This window comes from Rhinolophus hipposideros, assembly GCF_964194185.1.
Source record: "Rhinolophus hipposideros genome assembly, chromosome: X".
Taxonomy (NCBI): domain Eukaryota; kingdom Metazoa; phylum Chordata; class Mammalia; order Chiroptera; family Rhinolophidae; genus Rhinolophus; species Rhinolophus hipposideros.
This window is the reverse complement of record NC_138046.1, coordinates 72,336,063-72,351,301: the sequence shown is the minus strand read 5'-3', so window position 1 is coordinate 72,351,301 and position 15,239 is coordinate 72,336,063. Positions and strand designations below refer to the sequence as shown.

Here is a 15,239-nt window from a genome sequence, read left to right as displayed (position 1 = left end):
GTTTCTTTATACTTTCATCCAGCCCTGTATCTTAACTCTTTTAGACCATTATCCTTTATCTTACTGGTTTTCTATTCTTTCGCACTAAATCAGCATTGCTTCCTATAAACTGAATGCAACACTGTCACACTGACCTAACATAAGAGTTAGGATGGAAACATAACCGAGGACAAAAGCATTCTTCCCAGGCTCCCTGCCACGACTTAAATTATCCTCCAAAGAACATACCTGAACAGACGATTTTCAAAAATGCATTACTTTATTCAGAATGTTATCATAGAAATGTTAAAAAAATAGTTACTATATATAAAGGCTAAAAAAAAGTTCATTTAATGGACTGACTATAAATAACATGGAACTGTAATTAGGATCATTAGAATTTTTCTGATGATAGAATTCACAGTGTCCATGCAGTAGGAGAATCTCAGAATGGACTTTGTGCTCCAGTACTAAAGCACCCTTGCGATATAGTACCAAGCATTTTTAATGAGTTTTTAAACCTATATTTAAAGATATTTATCTGAACTGAAAAATTCTGGCTACTACTTCTTTATAAAATGAATGTCGTACACTTCAGAGAACAAAAGTATGAAAATAGAGTTTATGGGCTCAGATGCTATTCTCAATTAATTGAAAATTAGTATTGTTCTAGGATAAGATGGGCAAAATTGGTACTTACCTTTGATACCAAATCGATATTAAATCTCCTGCCTTCTTTAATAATCTGCGAGTAAGTAATTCTATTTTGCTTTGGCTGTTCTGCGATGTCTTCTACTGTAGGCACATTTTCACTGGTTTCCTCTTCTGAAGTTGATGCCACACAAGTTTTATCCTCACAATGGTTTTCTTTCTCCCCTGTCGTGTCAACATCATTTACTTTTAGGGCATGCTCTGGATCACTGCTTGGAGTTTGTCCTGTGGGCATTTCACAGCTCATGGTGCTTAATGACTCATCTTCTGTAGGCAGGCAGGCAGAATCCGCAGCTTCTGTGGAGTTCGCAGATGTCACAGAAGCATGATTTTTCTGCAGTGCACCAGCCTCTTCGACACCATCATGCAAATCCTGACTAATGAGAAATTATAATAATAATACCACGCTTTTGATAACTGTACTTGCCTATATTTTTACCTTCTAACTTTTAATGACAATTTTTATTTCTTTACCCCATTTATCTTAACAAGTTCACTGTATGTTTTGCCTTCTGAGATTCACACATTAAACAATCATCTGTTAAGATTTCAACACAATATGAAACATAATTAAGATTTGAAAAATAAACAAAGACTTCAGGGTTTAGCAGGCTATGTCACACGTCACATGAGAACTTGAAGCACACAGGGTAATTGTATTTTAGAAAGAAATCAACACAGTGCTCATAAGCACAGCCTTCAGAATAAAAAAGTCAAGGTTCAAACCCTGACCTATGACTAGATAACTCTGTGAACTTGTTATTTATCCTCTTTGAACTAAATTATCCTTCTGTAACATAGGGCCATCATCCTGCTATAACATAGGAGGCCAATAACACCTACCTAACAAGGTTGTTCTGAAGATCAAATGAGGTATCATATCACATGCAAAAAACCTGGCACATATTAAATTCTCAACAATGGTAGTAATCAAAGATTATTATTGGTAGTGGTGGTGTGACAGAAAAAAGTGTCTGAAAGTTTAAGTTGGCTTATCACAATATAGTATCTACAGAATCTCTCTATATTCTTTTCTGCTGTATTTTTAGTATTAGTGTCTATTACTCTACTGGAAGCACCACTTCCAAGTTCCTACTGGAGTTAACATTCTCAGGACATTATTGCCTTGACTGATACAACAGGCTCCCGTTCAGTCAACCTGCATCAATGTATTTCTCCATGATGTTTTATCCTCCACAGAACTACATTTCCATTGAGTTGCCCACCACACAAAACTGCTCAACAATAAAACTGCATCGAACATGACAGGCTATGGGATGTAAACCTCGGATAACTGATTGCTCAAGAACTAACAGTAGCTCTTCCTTACATCAAATCTAAATCCTACACCATAAAAATCTTCCTCTTCCTGTCTCTAAACCAAATCACCTTCTGTATCTACTATCTTCTGGTCTGATCTCTCCTACTTTCCAACAAGGCATCTCTAACTCCTAATTTACCAACTTTAATCTCCATATTTTGGCCCATATCGTTTGTTTCTTCTGGGTTATCCATTCCACTCCCCATAATATCACAATTTCCCGATCCCCAAACAATGGTACACTTCAACAATCACTAAGAAAAAGTTTAAATTATACTTCAAAGGAGTCTTCCCCAACCCAACCACACTCATCATTCTATCACTCCATGCCCCCAATACACACATGAAGTTCACCTTGCATTCATGTATCATTTCCTTTTAAACAGCCACTTTGTGGTTCAGTATATACATTATCTTCTAAACCATACTTTAATTCTCTTGAGAGAAGACCCGAACATCTTTTCGTGTGTGCTCGTTACAATATTTACCATACTGTTCTATGACTGTGGTATGTATTTAATAAAACGCTCTATGCATAAATTGTTTATACATGCAATAGACGTATACAGAGGGTACCAACATATGTATATACATAACTTGTATACATCTTTTGCTATCAGTATATATTGAGTATTACAATTTTAATACAGTTTCTGCCTTTCTTAAAATGTGTATACATTTTCTTGGCACACTCTGCATTTGAATCATTTAACTATGAAACAAACTTATTTGTAGAAAACACAAAAAATTAGGCCAGAAAAACGAACAAACAAATAAATTGTAAATTCTAAAGTCTGGGCGCAGTGAAAGAAAAGTGCCTTATTAAATAAATTAACACAGTAAACACTACAATAAAAAAGGTACAATGATTATGTCATAAAAATGGTGACGTGAGGTGAGCTTCTTGAAATCTCCCCTGGAATTTACAAAAATTGAACTCTACAAAGGTCTCCCTGAGCACCAGAGAGACAAGACTAAGAGATTCGCAATTGAAATAATCTAAAGGTGGGCAAATTGGGCGAGTAGAGGGAGGGGGGAAGGAGGAAATGCAGAGACACTGGCTGCTGTATGGGCTGCAGAGCACAGAACGCGCTCGGAGATCTGACCTCCCTGCATTCCAGAGCTACCGAAGTCACAGGAGAGGGAAAAATTAGGGCTGACAGTGCTCTGCTGATGGCCCACAGTCCCACCTGAGGGAACAGCATAAAACACGGTTCAACCCAATTCTCACGGCAGAGACCCTGGAGCAAAGACTGAGGTAAGACAGGTAAAAACAACGGTTTAAACCCTCACTGCCAAGGAAAGGACAGAGGGCATAGGCAGGGATCCTAGCCTCCCGAACCACCCAGAACACGCCCGACCCTAACCCTCCCAAGGCAAGGAGCAGAACGGTAGCAGTGTCAGACGAATAAAAAAACAGAATATTCGCAGGTCTGAGGACTGCAGCCAGTGGCCACAGATTCATAGCCCAACTAGTTCTGGAGAAGGGGAGGGAGCCTTGGTGGCAGAACTGGTTGTGCTGGTGGTTGCACCCATTGCTCTGGGCCACCTCCTACAACCCACCCTGCACCTGTCCACACCTATCTGGGAGGATACCTGCAGGAGTAAACAGAGTCTATGAAACACGCACACTGTGAAACTGGTGCAGGAACAGCTTTGCAACTTCAAAAGCTCTCCACATCCCCCCATGGAGGTGATGCCCTGTGACCCAGGTGACCATTCAGGGGACAAGCAACCTTCCGGGGATAACCCCCACTGTGTGAGAAGCCGGAACAGTGTACAAAAAATATGACGCTACAGTGAGAGAGAGAATAAAAGGCTGCAGTCAGAAAGAAAAATAAAACATTCTACCAACACCAACTGGAAAACAAAAGAAAGACCTCTTCCTATCAACCTGTTGCAGAACCCACTCCTGTAGATGTCTAGGAAGAGAAATAAAAATTCATTCATTGCCATGAATAACCAAGGTAACTAGATAGCTCAGAAACAAAATGAAAAGTCTCCAGAAAATGAACTTGAAGACATGGCAATATGTGACTTAAATGACAGAGAATTCAAGATTGCAGTTCTGAAAACACTCAACGAGATGCAAGAAAACAACAGGCAGTTACATAAACTCAGAAACACAATCAAAGAACAAAATGAACATTTACCAAAAAGATAGAAAATTTAAAAAAAGAATCAAATACAAATTCTGGAGACTAAGAACTCAATAAAAGAAAGAAAGAATAAAATCGCCAGCTTAGGCAGTAGAGTTGACCAGATGGAGGAAAGAATCAGTGACATCGAAGATAGAAACCTGGAAATGACACAGATGGAAGAAGAGAGAGACTTGAGACTTAAAAGAAATGAAAGAACTCTACAAGAACTTCCTGATTCCGTCAGAAAGAGCAATATAAGAATAATGGGCATACCAGAAGGAGAAGAAAGGAAGAAGGGAACAGGGAATGTACTCAAACAATAATTAATGAGAACTTCCCAAACTTGTGGACAGAACTCGATCCTCGAATCCAAGAACCAAAAGAACACCTAATTACCTCAACCCCAACAGGCCTTTTCTTTTCCAAGGCAGATTGTACTGAAGCTGTAAAAAATTAATGAAAAAAGAAAGGGGAAAAAAGAGAGTAACCTACAAAGGAAAGCCCATTATATTATCAGGTTTTTCAGCAGAATTTGTACAAGCCAGGAGGGAGTGAAATCAAATATTAAAACTATCAAAAGAGAGAAATTATGAGCAAAGAATAACATATACAGCAAAGTTATCCTTTACATATGAAGGAGGAATAAAGACCTTTCAAGACATACAGAAGCTGAAGCAATTTTCTAAAACACGACCTGCACTACAAGAAAGAGAGAAGGAGGAAATTCGACCAGCATAAATAGAAAAAATGGGTGACAACAAAAATATAAAAGGGGGGAGAGTAAAGGTCTGAACCGGAATATGGGAATGAAGAAATTAAGCATGCTGAAGAAAATGCAATATTCTAAATATGAAACTTTCTTTTATATGAACTTAATGGTAACCACTCAAAAAAAAATTCCACAACTGAAATATACACTGTAATAAAAAAAGAAACAGAGGGAAACATCATAGAATACCACCACACTGAAATAATAGACTACAACAAAAAGGCAAAGAAACAATGAAGACACAGTCTTACCTGAAAACCAAAGAAAGAATGATAGGAAATCCTCATATATCAATAATCTCCCTAACTGTAAATGGACTGAACTCTCCAATTAAAAGGCACAGAGTAGAAGATTGGATCAAAAAACTAAACCCAACCATATGCTGTCTCCAAGAAACACATCTCAGCTACAAGGACAAACGTACACTCAAAGTGAAAAGGTAGAAACTGACACTCCAAGCAAATGGTACCCAGAGAAAATCAGGTATACCCATACTGATATCACATGATGCAGACTTCAGGATAAAAACGGTTGACAAGAGACAAAGATGGATGTTTCATAACGATAAAGGGGACTATACAACAAGAAGACATACAGTCATCCATATGTATGCTCCCAATCAGGGAACACAAAATATACCAAGCAACTACTAACAGAAGTAAAGGGAGAAATCTACCAAAACACAATTATACTAGGGGACCTAAACACATCACAGAAAGCTATGGATAGATCATCCAAACAGAAAATAAAGAAGTATCAGCCCTGAACGACACATTAGATGAAACGGACATAACTGACATTTATAGAGCACTTCATCCCAGAACATCAGATTATATATTCTTTTAGTGTACATCACACATTCTCAAGAATATATTGGGACATAAATCTAACCTTAGCAAACTTAAGAAGACTGAAATCATCCCAAGCATATTCTCTGATCATAAGGCTTTGAAATTGGATATCAACTGCAAAAAGAAAGCAGGAAAAACCACAAATACGTGGAGATTAGGAAAAACCACAAATACGTGGAGATTAAGCAATATACTTTTAGAGAAAGACTGGGTTAAAGAAGAAATAAGAGAGGTCAAAAGATACATAGAAACAAATGACAATGAAACAACATCTTACTAAAATTTTTGGGATGCAGCAAAATCAGGTTTAAGAGGGAAATTTGTATCATTATAGGCCTATCTCAAGAAAGAAGAAAAATTCCAGATGAACAACCTCATGTTACACCTTAAAGAACAGAAAAAGAAGAACAAAGGAAACCCAAAGTCAGGAGAAGGAAGGAAATAATAAAAATCAGAGCAGAACTAAATAAAATAGAGAACAAAAAGACAATATAAAAAATTAATCTGATAAAGAGAACGTTCTTTGACAGATTAATAAATTCAACAAACCTTTGGCTAAGCTCAGTAAGATAAAAAGAGAGAAGACAGTAATTAACAAAATCAGAAATGAAAGAGGGTAAGTTATCACCGATGCCACAGAAATACAAAGGAGCATCCAAGAATACTATGAAGGACTATATGCCACCAAATTCAATAACCTAGAAGAAATGGACAAGTTCTTAGAAACATATAGCCTTCCAAGGCTGAATCATGAAAAACTGGAAAATCTAAATAGACCGATCAACAGTAAAGAAACTGAATGAGTCATCCAAAACCTTCGCAAAAGAAAAAGTCCGGGACCAGATGGCTTCACTAACGAATTCTACCAAATCTTCAAAGATGATCTAATACCAGTCCTACCAAAAGTCTTCCAAAAAACTGAAGAGACAATACTCCCTAACACATTTTATGAGGCCAACAACACCCTGATACCAAAACCTGGTAAGGAAAACACAGAAAAAAGAAAATTACAGACCAATATCTCTGATGCATACAGATGCAAAAATCCTAACCAAAATTCTAGCAAATCGAACGCAACAATGTATTAAAAAGATTATACATAACCACTAAGTGGGGTTCATCCCAGAGGCACAACGATGATTCAACATATGCAAATATCCAATGTTCATTTTAGTTTTGTTTATGGTGGCCAAGATATGGAAACAACCAAAATGTCCTTCGATAGATGGATGTATAAAGAAGTTGTGGTATATATACACAATGGAATACTATTCGGCAGTAAGAAAAGATGATATAGGAACATTTGTGACAACATGGATGGATCTTGAGAGTATCATGCTAAGCAAAATAAGTCAGACAGAAAAAGCAGAGAACTCTAAGATTTCATTGATATGTGGTATATAAACCAAAAACAAAACAAGACAACCAAATGAAAAACAGAAACTCATAGACACAGACAACAGTTTAATGGTTACCAGAGGGTAAGGGGGGTAGGGGGTGGGAGATGAGTGTAAGGGGGATCAAATATATGGTGATGGAAAGAGAACTGACTCTAGGTGGTGAACACACAATGGGATTAATAGATATAATACAGAATTGTACACCTGAAATTTATGTAATTTTACTAACAATTGTCACCCCAATAAAATAAAAACAAGAAAAAAAAAAAGACTATTCATCACGACCAAGTGGGGTTCATCCCCAGGGCACAAGGTTGGTTCGACATCCGCAAATCCATCAATGTGATACATCACATAAACAAAATAAAGGACAAAAATCATATGATTATATCAATTGATGCAGAAAAAGCATTTGACAAGATACAACATCCATTTATGATTAAAACACTTAATAAAATAGGTATAGAAGAAAAATACCTTAACATAATAAAGGCCGTATGTGACAAACCCTCAGCTAATCTCATAATTAATGGTGAAAACCGAAGACCTTTGCTCTACATTTAGGAACTAGACAGGGCTATCCCATATCACCTCTGCTTTTCAACCTAGTGTTGGAAGTCCTTGCCAGAGCAATCAGGCAAGAGAAAGAAATAAAAGGCATCTAAATTGGGAATGAAGATGTTAAACTGTCACGCTTTGTAGATGACATGAAGCTACTCTGTTTCCCCGAAAATAAGACCTAGCCGGAAAATCAGCTCTAATGCGTCTTCTGAAGCAAAAATTAATATAAGATCCGGTATCATTTTATTATAAGACCCGGTCTTATCTAATATAAGACCGGGACTTATATTAATTTTTGCTCCAAAAGATGCATTGGAGCTGATTGCCCAGCTAGGTCTTATTTTCAGTGAATGACAAAACGTATAGGAAACCCTAAAAAATCCACTAGAAAGGTATTAGAAACAATAAACGAATACCGTCAACTTGCTCGCTACAAAGTCAAGGTACAAAAATCCACTGCATTCCTATATACTAACAATAAAATATCCGGAAAAAAAAATAAACAATTACTTTTGCAATTGTAATAAAAAGAATAAAATACCTAGGAATAAACTTAAGCAAGGATGTGAAAGACTTATATACTAAAAACTGTAAGACACTTTTAAAAGAAATTGAAGAAGACACAAAGAAATGGAAAGACATTCCGTGTTCATGGACTGGAAGAATAAACATAGTTAAAATGGCCACAGTACCCAAAGCAATATACAGATTTAATGCAATCCCCATCAAAATCCCAACAGCATTTTTTAAAGAAATAGAACAAAAATCATCAGGTTTTGTTTGGGAGACCACCTCAGGGATGCTGTGGATGCCTGCTCATGGCATTGTACACCAGAGGCTGGACATTAATGAATGCCAACTATAATTTTATGTGTATAATGTGATGGCTCGGTGTGAGGTCGGGGTGGTGGTGGATGGGGGGAGGGAGGTTCACGGTGTGAGGGATGTAAAAATAAAATAATAAAATAAAATAAAATAAAACTAAAAAAAAAAATCATCAGGTTTGTATGGAACCACAAAAGACCCCAAATACCCAAAGCAATCCTAAGAAAAAAAGAACATCCTAAGAAAAAAAAGGGGTAGAGGTATCACACTCCCTGACTTCAGCTTACACTACAGAGCAACATCAAAACACTATGATATTGGCAAAAAAAACAGACACACATACCAATGTAATAGAATTAAGAACTCAGAAATAAACCCACATACATATAGACAGATAACTTTTGATAAAGAAGCCAAAAACATACAATGGAGAAAAGACAGCCTCTTCAACGAATGGTGCTCGGATAATTGCCAAGTCACGTGCAAAAAAATGAAACTATACTGCTATCTGTCACCATGTATCAAAATTAACTCAAAATGGATGAAAAATCTAAACAGAAGTCCTGAAACAATGAACTGCATAGAAGAAAGCATAGGTACTAAACTTATGGACTTTGGCTTCAAAGAGCATTTTATGAATTTGACCTCAAAGGCAACGGAAGTAAAAGCTAAAATAAAACAATTGGACTATATCAAACTAAAATGCTTCTGCACAGCAAAAGAAACCATTGACAAAATAAAGAGGCAACCAACTGAATGGTAGAAGATTTTTGCAAACAATGCCTCCAATGAGGGCCTAATTTTCAAAAATATATTAGGAACCCATACAACTCAACAACAAAAAAACAAACATCCAATTAAAAAATGGGCAGAAGATCTGAAGAGACATTTCTCCAGAGAAGACATACAAATGGCCAATAGACATGAAAAAATGTTCAACATCATTAATCATCAGAGAAATGAAAATAAAAACCACAATGAGATATCACCTCATACCTGTTAGAATGGCTATCATCAACAAGACAAATAGTAACAAGTGTTGGAGAGGCTGTGGAGAAATAGGAACCCTCATCCACTGTTGGTGGGAATGCAGACTGGTGCAGCCGCTATGGAAGGCAGTGTGGAGGTTTCTCAGAAAATTAAGAATAGAATTACCATATGACCCAGCAATCCCTCTCCTGGGTATCTACCCAAAAAGTCTGAAAACATTTATCCGTAAAGATATATGTGCTCCAATGTTCATTGCAGCTTTATTTATCATGGCCAAGATATAGAAACAACCAAAGTGTCCTTTGATAGATGACTAGATAAAGAAGTTGTGGTACATATACACAATGGAATACTATTAGGCAGTAAGAAAAGATGAAATAGGACCATTTGTGACAACAAAGATGGATCTTGAGATGATAATGCTAAGCGAAATAAGTAAGACAGAAAAAGTAGAGAACCACATGATTTCATGGATATGAGGTATATAAAACTGAAAAGAAGAAAAGAATAAGACAAACAAAGAAACAAACAAAACCTCATAGACACAGACAATAGTTTAGTGGTTACCAGAGGGTAAGGGGGGAAATGGGTGGTAGATGAGGGTGAAGGGGATCAAATATATGGTGATGGAAGGAAAACTGACTGGGTGGTGAACACATAATATGAGATATAGATGATATATTACAGAATTTTACGCCTGAAATCTATGTAACCACTAACAATTGTCACCCCAATAAACTTTAATTTTAAAAAAGAGTACGATACAAGAATAAAATAACTTATTTTAAATGTCAGGAAATAAAATGCCATGATATTTACTGTTATAATCTAGTACTTTTAATTAAATGTAATGAAAGAAGGGCTTGACATCATTAATGTTACAATACTTTTCAGATCAAGGGAACTGCTATCAGAAAGTTCTATCCCTACACGCATTACTTAGTGGATATTAAGCAAGTCACAATCTCTAAGAAACATCTATAAAATAGAGACCATTCCATCTACCTTACCTCTCATGAGGCTGTTGTAGGATAAACGAGCTAACATACATGAAAAGTATCTTATAAACTCTAAAAGGTTACTCAAACAGAAGATATTAATCAAACATAAGATATTGTTAAACTTCCCACTGTTAACAGGCAACTGAAAACACGTGTTCCTAAGTTTTCTGAGAGCACATGTTGAAAGCTCTTTGGCCACATAACCATACAACAGCACCATCCCATTAGCAACATTAAAAATGAAGAGCCATTATATGAAATGTGTTCTACAGAATTGTTCACACTCTGTATTCACTGTGATTATTTTGAAAACCAATATACCAAAGAGCATTACATGAGGGATCTAAAATGACAACTTCCAGCATAATTCTACGCCTACAGATTAAACTAAGAAATGACAGGATAGTTAATTGCACTTTACAGATAAGACGGAATATGGCAACTTCTCCTATTACAGACCATGAAAACAACACTGTGAAAATTCAGCACAGCAATTGATCTAGTCAGTGGCTCTTTATTGCATTCTGAGAAAGGGGCTTTGTAGAGTGAATGAAATACACTAACCAGTGCAGGATAATCTGGAAGACATAAGTCAAAATACTTAAATAAAGTTTGAGTGTAAGAAAAGAAATTATACTTTGTGAATTTGTTCAACATCCACAAGATAATAAGGTTCACTATTCTCAACATCATAATTTGGTGAAATCGTGACCACTACAGAAAACATATGCATTAAAAACACAATAGTGTTCTTACTTTCCATTAACAACAACCATAATATTTTTGGAGTTCGGCCAAGGTTAAGTTTAGCTAACTAGAAGTTATAAAGATACCATAAAGCTCACAAAACTTCACTTAATTTTTCAGTAAGCAAAATTCTGTTCATCAAAAAGGACTTATCTTTCCTCTAATTTAAAACTTTATATTGTGGTAAAAAGAATTCTTGAAAAAGGCAACTCAACCTTTAAAGCAAATTTCAGAATGAAATAACTCAACTTTATTAATTTTAAAGTATTTGGAAAATATAAAAACACATTTGCCAACTGAAAATTAATGTCACTGGATTACAATCTCTCAAAGGAAACTTTGAGTTCTAAAATGCTACTATGATTTTAATATATGAAGGTGAAAATCTTCATTATTAGCTCTTATAAAAATTTCCAATATTAAAAGATTTCACAAATGAAATTTAATGTCATTTAAATTGCTAATTTGAATTTCAAAGGCTATTTACAATGCAGTATAACAATATTTTTGAGATAATTTTGCCTAACCATAACTGACCATTGCTTTGTATAACACATTTTTTTACTAACTGCCAAAGTTTATATATAGCCCGGAGAATTTGGCGGTATAAATTGTGATATTGTCTAGTATTGCTTATCAATTAAAGGCAGTAAAAAAAGAACATCTCAAAGTGAACATGTCTTATTAATGCCTTGCAAGTCACCCTTTTAGGTAAGTCAAATGAAAAATTGCCAACCAGCTAGTTTTATTAAGCACAGGTGTTCACTATTTATTTTTCAACCGTTTGCACCTTTTCCCGCAGTAGGCTTGTTGCAGAAATTGTATTCTTTTACTCTAATATATGCACTTTGTTGTAAGGACAGTCATATCTGATTTGCACAGTATATGTTATACTCATACCCAGCTGTTAATTCCTGCAAAGAATGTTTATGGTTACTTGTAAGAGTTACAAAACTCCCACTATCCAAAAGGTGTTTTTCCAGAAAATAGTAATATAAAAACAACACTGTATTTAATTTTGAATTGATGAACTATATTGGTAGATATATTTCCCTATTTGTTACCCACTTAAAATGTTAACACATACTGTAGAATATAGCTGAAATAGCAACCTCTTGTCACCTTTGTCAAAGAACAAAATTTCATAAGGTGATGTACAGCAAGTACTGTTGGTTGCCTACTCAAAAACCATTAACTTCTTCCTCCCTTACATAAGAGATGCAATTTTGTTCCAATATCAGACAGAAAGTGCCCAGAACTAGGGGCTGATAATGGCTGATCAAAACCAATTATGGTAATTTTTCTGTTTGCTAGTGATTGCTTTTGGAGTGAGCAGGTTATCCAGTTTTAGCCAATGAGATAAGGGAGAGTGCTGGGGGCTTTTGGTAAAAACTCTCCAGTCTAATAATAACAAAAAAGGAACACACTTTAGGAAAAACTCTCTGTGGGGACAGAGCCAGGAGTGCAGTTTCCAGGCTCTCGGCCTCACGTGGAAAGGTGCTGGCTCGGGTAGTAGATGGCCATCAGCTGTGGCTGGTTGGCCATCAGCTGTAACCACTGAGCCATTGGCAACTAATATAACTTCCGCGGCTCCACTGGGGAGGGGAGTCGAGGAGAGTCGAGAAGAGTCGAGTCGGTTGGTTGGCAGAAAAGTGGACAGCAAATCGCATGTCGCATGAATCCAGCCTCCAGTGAGACTATAGTGGTATGACTCCTCTACCTATGGCTCCATCGGTGTTCCTTTTTGGCCTCACCATATCCTGTGTTCTTGTGTAGGGAGTGGGAGCTTAGACCCCGCAGGCCGCCCCACGTGACACTCTCCTACATCCTTTCATGTTTAGGGATTTTTGTTTGCAAAATCCTGTTTGGAATTGTGGTAACCATCTTACGACTCTGGAAAGAAAACAAAGAGAAGTGCAGAGCAGTAACCCCAGAGCTATGATGTGATTAAGATGCTCAGTTAACAAATTCTGCAATGACCGACATAGCTTCCTCTAAATTTTAAAAATAACAGAATGTTAAATTACTATTAGAATATGTGGGGACAGAGCCACGAGGCAGTTTCCAGGCTTTCGCCCTCACATGGAAAGATGCTGGCTCAGGTAGTAAAATGCCATCAACTGTGGCTAGTTGGCTGTCAGCTGTAACCAGTGAGCCATTGGCCACTAATATAACTGCTGTGGCTACGCTAGCAGAAAACGGGGGCCAGCAAGAAGATGGTGGCTGAACTAGCAAGCACGGATTGCAGCTAGCAAGTGAGGTTGGTTGGCAGAGAGAAGTGGACAGCAGGTTGCAGATAGTGTGGCTCCTGCTTCCTGTGTCACCAACCCAGCCGCCAGCGAGACTATGGTGGTATGACTCCCCTATCTACGGCTCCGTGGGTGTTCCTTTTTGGCCTCACCATGTCCTGTGTTCTTATGCGGGGAGTGGAACCAGAGACCCCACATGACACCCTACATGGCAGAATAACATGGTTATTTTGGTATTTATCCACTAGATTTGGGTCATCTGCAAATCTAAGAACTAAGTTTTCATCCTGATTTAACATTATCATGCCAGAAAATGGAAAAATGTTTCATATTATGCAAAAAAAAAATGGATAGAAAAGGCACAAGATCTTGCCAATATTTTAGAAACATAAAATCTCTTCTCTCTAAAGAAACTACATGGCATTATGCAATTAACAGGCAACAACTGATTTGGTTTGTATGACAACTGTGAATTAATGTATTGTGCCTTTTCATAGTCTGCTGAATATTTAAAACTAGAAATAGTAGCTTTTACTTCCACATATAAACTACAAAAGTATCTCATGGCATATAAACTACAGTCACGACAACTAAAGGATACTGGGTTCATCCCTTATCTTCCTAACACTGGGAGTTAAGCACTTTAATCCCCGTTATAGATATGACTACTTTACAATACTCTTCACAAAGGAAATACTTTATTTCCTTTTTTCACTTGGAGCAATAGCTCCTTTTATGTGCACACCTGTATTTATCATTTATATGCTGCCTGAAATATAACATGATACAATGGAAATAGCCCAAGTTTTACAGTTAGATAGACATGGAATGAAACACTGGCTTTTCTACTTCTGGCTCCCTTTGATTTTCAGATTATTTATAAGTAAAATATACCTACAGCTCATCATGCACATGTCTGTAGCAAATTAAATGAAATCAAATGAAATAAAATATGTAAAGTACCAGGTTACAGCAGTTGCCACAAAGATAACATCCAATAAATGCAGGTCATTTTCACCTCTTTTCTATAACTAAATTGCATAATTACAAAGATTGTTTTAATGAAAAACAATGTATGTATAGCAAACATATTTCTGGCCCAAACTGGAAATTATCCCACTTACTTCAATTACTTCAAGCAGCATTCAGCATAACAAAGCTCTGACATAACAAAATAAGCTGGACAGTTCTTTAGAGACTTTGTGATATCTGCACTAAGCTATGATAACAGACTAATCACTACAATTTATATTTTAATATTTAGTTTAATTTTGCAGTAACCAAAAGTAATAAATTTAACATTCAAAAGATCCCTAAAACCTTTAGGTCGAGCATCAGAATTATTTTTGAAAATAAGTAAAGTCAACAATGATGAAAATTAATGTGCTGTTCTATATGTTTATTGTAGAGTATGGTGTTACTGACTTGTCATGTACTTCGAGGTCTTTTCCAAGCAGTGATGAGTTTGTACTGATTTACTTATATCCTTTCCCTGTCTTCCCTGTAATCAAAGATTAAAAATCAGGAGACTACTGGTTATAGCTATCATATTGTTTATGACCAAAAGATATTAGGTTGGTGCAAAAGTAATTGCAGTTTAAAAGGTTAAAAATAATTGCAAAAACCACAATTACTTTTGCACCAACCTAATATATACTTTATTCTTCCTTGATGAAATATCAAGTGGCATATGT

General features: G+C 36.4%; 1 protein-coding gene across 4 annotated transcripts in view; it reads right to left on the bottom strand.

Moving 5' to 3' along the window:
- Nucleotides 1–15,239, bottom strand: part of CHM (CHM Rab escort protein) — a 204,005-nt gene that overhangs the window by 111,091 nt on the left and 77,675 nt on the right. For all 4 annotated transcript variants that reach the window (XM_081043321.1, XM_081043322.1, XM_081043324.1 and 1 more), the window contains one exon: nt 680–1,067. In XM_081043321.1, the coding sequence (XP_080899447.1) occupies nt 680–1,067 (388 nt within the window). The remainder of the gene's footprint in view (nt 1–679; nt 1,068–15,239) is intronic.